At 34.2% G+C, this 8,167-nt stretch overlaps 1 protein-coding gene across 1 annotated transcript; it reads right to left on the reverse strand.

The window, feature by feature from the left end:
- Nucleotides 1-3,778: 3,778 nt before the first annotated feature.
- LOC140812208 (probable zinc transporter 10) lies at nt 3,779-5,229 on the reverse strand. Its single transcript, XM_073170432.1, has 2 exons — nt 4,554-5,229; nt 3,779-4,462 (listed from the first exon to the last, which is right to left on the reverse strand). The coding sequence occupies exons 1-2, from the start codon at nt 5,151-5,153 to the stop codon at nt 4,007-4,009; spliced, it is 1,056 nt and encodes a 351-aa protein (XP_073026533.1). The 5' UTR covers nt 5,154-5,229; the 3' UTR covers nt 3,779-4,006.
- Nucleotides 5,230-8,167: the final 2,938 nt, after the last annotated feature.

Here is an 8,167-nt window from a genome sequence, read left to right on the forward strand (position 1 = left end):
ACTTCAAGATGGTAGACTCCAAATCTGTGGTGAATGAAGTGCAAGAAATACAAATACTTTTGCACGAGATTCATGCAGAGAAAATGAGTCTAAGTGAATCTTTCCAAATTGCTTTTTTGATTGAGAAACTCTGTAAGGACCGCGTATCATATTATTGTAAATCATATTTTGATTATCGATAATTTATGACATTGTAATGTTATTAAGTGCATGAAGTATATATGTAACAAATGTTACAGTTTTCAGCATAATTATCTGGATATTAGTTCAAATGAAATGAAATCAATTTCATTAAAAAGCTAATACATAATACTACAATTTTTATGTTTTGAGTTTTGTCTAAATCCATTTGGAAATATGGGCAAAATCATCCTGAAATGTATCAAATGCATTGAAGTTTTTGCAATGACACATTTTGGGAGAACGATCATAATTTTCGAGTCCGATATCCAAATTGAGTGAAGTTAGTGGCAAATGGAAGCCAATACATAGATCTACAACTTTCATGTTGACTACTTTTGTTGATTAAAAACCTAGCGTTCTGGACACAACATGGCGCATTAGGGTGCCACTTCATTTCCGCCCTAGTGCGGCATTAAAGCACATTTTGGAGAGAGCATGGCGCGCTAGGGCACTACTTCTTTACTGCCCCATCGCGGCACGGTAAAATATGTGCAGGCGAAACTCAGCGCGCTAGGGCGCCATTTTTTTCACCCCAGCGCGTACTGATTCAGCTTGACATAATTTAAGGCTGATAAGAATGAATTTTTTCTTCATTTCCTTTGTAGGCTTCGAGCGACACACGAAGAACTATCATCATAATTTACCTCGAAACGTCACCAAAACTCGAAACCAATTATATATTCGGAATCCCCGCGTCGAGAGCGTTCTTTTGAGGTAAGTTTCTTTTGGTTTCAACATCTTTATTTCTTGAATCGCTGAATAACATGTATTTGAAGTTGATTTCATTATATGCGATAAAATCACTGACAATAAACTAATTTTCAAATTCAGAATCGAATTATGTTATGATTTCAATTTGATATGAATTTTTTAAGTTTCAAAAGATTTTTGAAACTTGAATTGTTGATTTTAAATGAATTCATTGATTAAAATGAATATTGGATTATGTAGATTGAGTTTTGGTATTAAAATCCTAATTGTGTATCACACTACATTGACTGGAGACGAAGAATTGAGGTATGTTGTAACCGATTAATATATGGCATGTATCTGCGTTATATGATATATGTTTGATTGATTTGACTAAGAATATGTGCATATGCTTTATTTTTTGAGTTGATATGACATACATAACATTCATGATTGGATATCGATGTATAAAATAAATCTTTTGTTAACACATCATTTTATATATACATCGATACATGACATGCACGTTGAGCTATGATCCTTGGATACCTTTATATCATTGGATTTGATTCTGGGGTTTGTGAGTACGATGCTATGTTTGACATTATGTGACCCTTAAAATATAGTCATTCATGGCACCGATGATTGATTGATTGAGATTTGAGATTTAATGGTGCTTTGCCGACGCTATCATACGATCATCCCTTATACTTGATTGAGGCCGATGTGCCAGCTCGAGCAATAATTTGATAGCGATTCGATTGGTTCTGATACATGCTCAGTGGATGTGCATTTGATCTGATATCCCCACGACATGCATGCATTACATATCATATATCATTGTGTAGATACATGTTGTATATATTATGGTTGTTCCATACGGAGCTTGTGGTCACCCCCATGGGGGACTGTTGTTGTCTTTGTGTGTGGACAATAGCATGTACTCTAGATTATCAGTAGACCGGAGATGATACTTTTGGAAGAAGTCACATCTGAGTTGAGGTTGAGTGGCCTATCATAGTGTATATATATATCTATATACCAGGGCATGTCCTGAGGATATGAGTTGGTTGTATGTAGTTGATTTTGGTTGTGTGTGAGCTTATTTTCTGATGTGATATGTTTAGACGAGACTTTATTTTATATTATTTTTAATATTATAATTATAGTTGAAATGTTTTGGGCTCATTGTAAAGAAAATTTTCACTCGTTTTTCGCTGTAATTAATTAACATTAATCAAATTGCCTAATAATAAGGATTAGGAGCTAAGGGTTCCACAAACCCCCTCCTATGTGGAAGGATTTCAAGAATTACTTGAAGCATATATAAGAAGAAGGAAATGAGACAGAGGGTCTGATTGTACGACTAAGGATTGAGTAAGCCAACCATAAAACGGAGGACAAGACAAGCAAAAGACTGCAGGAAGCCAAAGAAAGGGAAGAAACAAGCTAACATAGTTCAAGAAACGTCGATACTATTTGACTATTCTGAGCTTGCAGTCGTTAGTTGTTGTACAAGTTTATTAGTAGGAATGGAAATGTGATTGTGGTCCATGGCCCAACATAATTTCCCCAAAACCAAATTTCTTTGGAAAGCATATGTGATGGTTAGAAATTAGATTACAAAATATATTTGAAATGACAAAATTATCATTGTATTTTATTTGAAAAACTATTTCAAAAATATATTTAGGATATTTATGTCTTTTTGAATGCACTTTATAAACCATATATAACTTTCATTGTATATATAGCATGATCCAATTTCTTCTGCGTGTTATTTTAATTCGTCATTTATTGATTAGATATTATGATTCATTCGACATGAAAAAACTTACACAATAATTGGCATAAACAATAATATTATTCTAACAAAGTTGTACTTACATACAATAACTACTAAATGAAATTTTATAATTGATGATATAATTAGTATTTTAAATATTTAATTGAATTAAAACCATTAAAAGCGTATTCTCATAAAAAAAGTTATACAATAACTTTAAGATCATCTAAAATTTATTGATTATTTATCACTTTAAACTTATTTTATTATAATTTTTCAATTTTTAAAATTTCCCAAACAATATAGAGTATGGATAATATATAGGAGAATGAAATTATAAATTTAACATCTAAAACTTATTATATATTGATTATTTATCACACTTTAAACTTATTTTATTATAATTTGACAAACCTTTAAAGTCCTAAAAATTATTTAATAACAATGGATGATTTACTTTTAATTTTTTCAATCAAATAACAAATAATTTTGTTAAATTAATATATATGTTCGACCAACCCAGCCTTAATTTATGGTTCCACTTAAAAACTAATATCAAAATTTTACAACTCAAGGTTAAAATGACAAGTGACAATGAAAAACTTTGGAATGGACAAATATTAATTATTAATTTAATGCCAGGTTGTGAGAGAAGTGGGCTATAAATGTTGAGTTACTCCTCATATTCTTTCCCTTACGAACGAAAATAAACAAATCGACAACTTATGATCGATACATGAACTATTTCATCAAATCAAACCGTTCTAAAATAGGTGGGTTTTAAATTCTTGAGCATAAATGACAGTCAAAATAAACAATATTTGTTAAATTTTATGGGGATTTGTTAAGTTAAATTAAATAGACACGATCTTTCGACATTCACACAAGAGGCAACTAAAATTAAACCTTTGGTCATACCACAAAAAACTCATAAGTCAGTCTTATATATCAATTTTGTGAGATAAATATTCTATTTGAGTCACACATGTAAAAATATTAATTTTTATGCCGAAAATATTATTTTTTATTCTAAATATAAATAAGATTGACTCGTCTAACGATAAAGATTTACGAGACCGTGAGACCTATTCTTTGTACAAAGTAACGGGCACAGCTAGCTGATTATATTCTTAAGAATATTATTATTTTACAGAGGTTGTATGGATACATGATAAAATTGATCGAGACGGAGTCCATTTATTCTTATAATATATATTATAAGATAAGACACCCGGCCCCTAGCTAGCTAATTAAGCATGAAGTTGGCAAACAAATCACAATCATTGAACAAGCAAAGCAGGAAACAAATCACACTCATCGAACATTGGTAATAATTATTGTTTGATTTCACGCCCATTTAGCCATGAGGGACATCCCGCCGGCACCCAACAAGACGGCGGCGTAAGACTTGATCTGCAGTTTGATGCTGCCTTGCAGCTTGGCTCCCATAAAATCTGCTGCCAACAGGTCAACGAGAGCCATATAAATCAAGAGGCCAGCAGACGAAGCATTGAGCAAGCCCACAGTTATCAAGGAACGAGGGCTGTTTTCTTTGTAAGTGCTGGATAATCCCATCCCCAGTGCTATCCCGAATGGAGTGGTCACCGCGAAGAAGAATGCCATCGCAGTCTTCTTTATGAAGCTGTATTCCGCCTGGAGAATGCAACCGCCGAGTCCCATTCCTTCGAACATTTGATGGAAGCAAAGTGCAGCTACCAGCCCTTTGATTGTGCAGGCGTTGTTCGACGCGCCAAGAGACAGTCCTATGACAATGGAATGAACGATGATTCCCAGCTCTAAAACCTGTACGTACCATTAATTGTCCATGCATCTTAATCTGGTGTCAATCTTTGATACGTATATATACAAACTTCTATGAAAGGGCGAGACTAACCATGGCAATTACTCTATATCGTAGAAGTTGTGATCCCTCAGCATTGACCAATTTGCCTCCGTGGTGATGGCCATGAAAATGGCCGTGATCAGGTTCCGCCACAGCCATCTCCTGATCTCTTGACTCGGCCGGCAGCACCACTCCAGATTTATTCTTCTGACTATATACACTGGTGGCCAAGGAGTCGATCATAAGCGTGAGGATGGCGGAGAGCATGGCCACAAATCCAGTGAAAGGAAACTTATGCCATGGATTATCCTTCAAACAGGTGGATGACAACATGTCGAATGAATCAGGAAGAACGTGCATGAACCCAGTAGCCAGAATAATTCCAGCGGCAAAAGCCTTGACGATCACGAAAAGGCTGCGATCAGGCTGGAGCGCGGGGATGGAGCGCGTGAAGAGTGGCAAGCACACGCCGATCATGCTTGTTACTAGAATGGACACGATGGCGATGATTTTGAGAGGCAATGCTTTTTTCTTGTCGATGCATCCAGCATCATCTTCTGCTCCGCATTCCTGCACAACTGAGAGAACCTGCACAGAAAAGTTGGAAACCAGGAGGAACAGGACCAAAAGAATTGATGCTTTAGAAGTCATTTTGCTTTGTGTATGGACAAATCTGTGTCGTTTGAGTATAGAATTTATAGTAGCTAGCTGGGACGATGGAATGTTTGGAATATTAAGTAATTAATTTCGGTGACATAATGGACGAGCTGCATGTAAAAGGCATGAAATGGCACTGGAACACTGACCAAGTCCAGTACCCCCTAGATTGTATCAAGCTAAGCCGATTAATTAATTAATGGCGACATGTGGATATCGTGTGTTCCTTGCAATTGCATGTACGGAAGGAGCGTGCGTTAAATCAGATGTGGCAACAATTACTTCCAAAATTAAGTGCTATATAACATATAATATATTCTTCATCATACCATGCTAGCTATTCAAGGGACATGGGAAATCGAGTGAATTTGGATTTCGCTCATCAAGGAATTTGAATTTATTTTCATCCAAACAAATTAAATAATTTGAAATCATGTTAATCCGAACAACACATTAATACTACATAATTTGGCCAAATTGGTCCGGAAAAGTTTTTTGTTGTTCTCAACTTATAATGGTTTGGAAATATATATAAATGAAAGCAACTCGAGCAGTCGAAATTGACAATAACATACATGTGCTGCCAATATAATGGTCATAATGACATATAATATTATATGTTATGGGGCCGGTCGGGTGTTATATGGATCATATATATACTATAATTAAGCTAGCTAACTCAATGAAATCATTGACTCACACTCACAATTAACTAATTAATGATTGCCATTGAAAATCATATCTATCTTAGATTTAAAGAGAACGCCATTATTCGTGCCTTGCTACGTATATATAAACTAAGTCTACGGGGATGGTGCGTCGTTATCATTTATCTACAATTGACTTTTCAGATTTAAATGTTTACATTGATGGAGACATCGTAGAATTCCCAAATATATTTTATTCATTCATTTTAATTAATAAAATAAATAAATATTGGTTTGTGTTAAAATGTTGACTTTTGGATAATCAAAATCATGTGAAGCTAATATGAGTAACCACATCATCTAATTAATGATATTGAGATATATAAGTACAACATATATTAAATCTCAACACAATAGTGAGGAGAACTATGTCATGTATTTTCAATTTTCTTTGGATAACAAACCTATTATTATTATTACTAACCTCAATGTACACGCATTGCGTACATAGATTTAATTTCTTATAAAAAAAGAAAAAAGAAATATGAGGATAAAACAAAAAAAGAGATGTATTTTGATAATTCCAAAAATTACGCCAAGACATCATTTTGTCTTTATTATGGCTCCAAGAAGGGTGTTATTATTATTGTTCTCGCTGTTGTTTTTTGATAGATGGTGGCTCACAAGTTGGCATACAACCAGAAAATATCAAGAGATTGACTGCTGGTGGTTAGTGGCCATAACCAAGAGGCAGTTTGTTGGAATCTTGGTTATATATTTTGTTGGATAGCATGGATCAGCGTCTGGTAACCAGACGACAGGAAATTCAAGTCTCAATACTTAAAAGTGGACCCAGGGGCGTCAAAGATCATCAGAAACATTTTTTCATCACAATCGCCTGATAGTCTTAATTGTAATTCATCCATTGTGTGATCAATATGTACTTGGAATTCTATGTTGGATTAATCAATAAAGAGGTTGTTGCTTTCTTCCCGTGGTCCGTGGATGTATGTCGGAATTGTTGTATAATATAAGACACATATTGAAGATAGGTGCTATGTCATGAACATGAACATGAAAGAAAAATGAAAATGAATGATTTTTATATGATATATGAGCTTGTTGACATCGTGGGTGGTTTTAAGTCCGACAAACCTATTGGCCAATATATGTTCATGGGGCGTGGGGTTGTCACAGGGCACCCTGACGTCCAACACAGTAATAGCTATATAATAAAGAAAGTATGATAGTCCATGTCAATTAATGAAGCTCAAGTACATAAATGAACATGAATATATGCTATGGTATGACATGGTTTAAAGATTCATTGTTGATCACGACTTGATATATATAATCCTTCGATGCATATTGATACGTATAAGTGCCAACTTATTGAGTTTTATAAACTCACGTAGCTCATGTATTACAGGATCAGGTAATGAAGATGTATAAGATGCCGATTCGCCAATGGGTGCTTTCGACGTGCTTTACCTCAACAAAAACCTGGACGTCTTATTGTATAGCTTCCGCATATGTATTATAGTGGATTTTATGTCAGGATTTGAAACAAGTTTCACAAAGTTTATGACTATATGTATAACAATACGGTGTATGGTTGAGTATGGTTATAAGTATATATTGATATTTTTTCTTGGATTGTTGGCTTATACAAAATATAGGGACATCATGCCAAAATTTTTATAAACCGTCAAATTCATGCCCTTTGTTTGAATTGCTTCATAATATAGGTATATCTTTCAAACCCTATTTTGATTACAAGTATAGAAGAAGGATGTTACATATTACATGGTAAACCCTGTTTTGAGTACAAGTATAGAAGAAGGGTATCACACATATCATCACAATTATATGATATTGTTAACTTTGGATATAAAACCTCGTAGATTTGTTTTTGGATTTTACCCAAAAAGCCTCATACCAATAGATATACCATTCCATTTTATTAACTAATGATTTTTCTCATGTATTTCTAATTTGAGACTTTGGTTGAATTCTCAACAAGAACTATGGTTGAACTACGTAATATTATTGCATTCTTGATTATGCACAAATTGCTTATTGATTTTTTTGTTAGTATAAAAATTGGCACCGTCCATGGAAATCGGGGTCACGAATTCTTGAGATCAAGAAAATGGGTTCTATGAAATTTTACATTGAGAAGTTCTCAGGAAGCAACGATTTTTGCCTTTGGAGAATCAAGATGAAAGCCATATTAATCCAAAAAGAGTTGGTAGAACCAATAAAGAGGAAGATATGACACCAGCGATTAGAAGGAGAATGTACAATTTCTTGCCAAAGCACAAAGTGCCATTATATTATACTCAAGTGATAAATGACTCG

The sequence above is a fragment of the Primulina eburnea genome, chromosome 14, assembly GCF_022965805.1.
Source record: "Primulina eburnea isolate SZY01 chromosome 14, ASM2296580v1, whole genome shotgun sequence".
Classification (NCBI taxonomy): domain Eukaryota; kingdom Viridiplantae; phylum Streptophyta; class Magnoliopsida; order Lamiales; family Gesneriaceae; genus Primulina; species Primulina eburnea.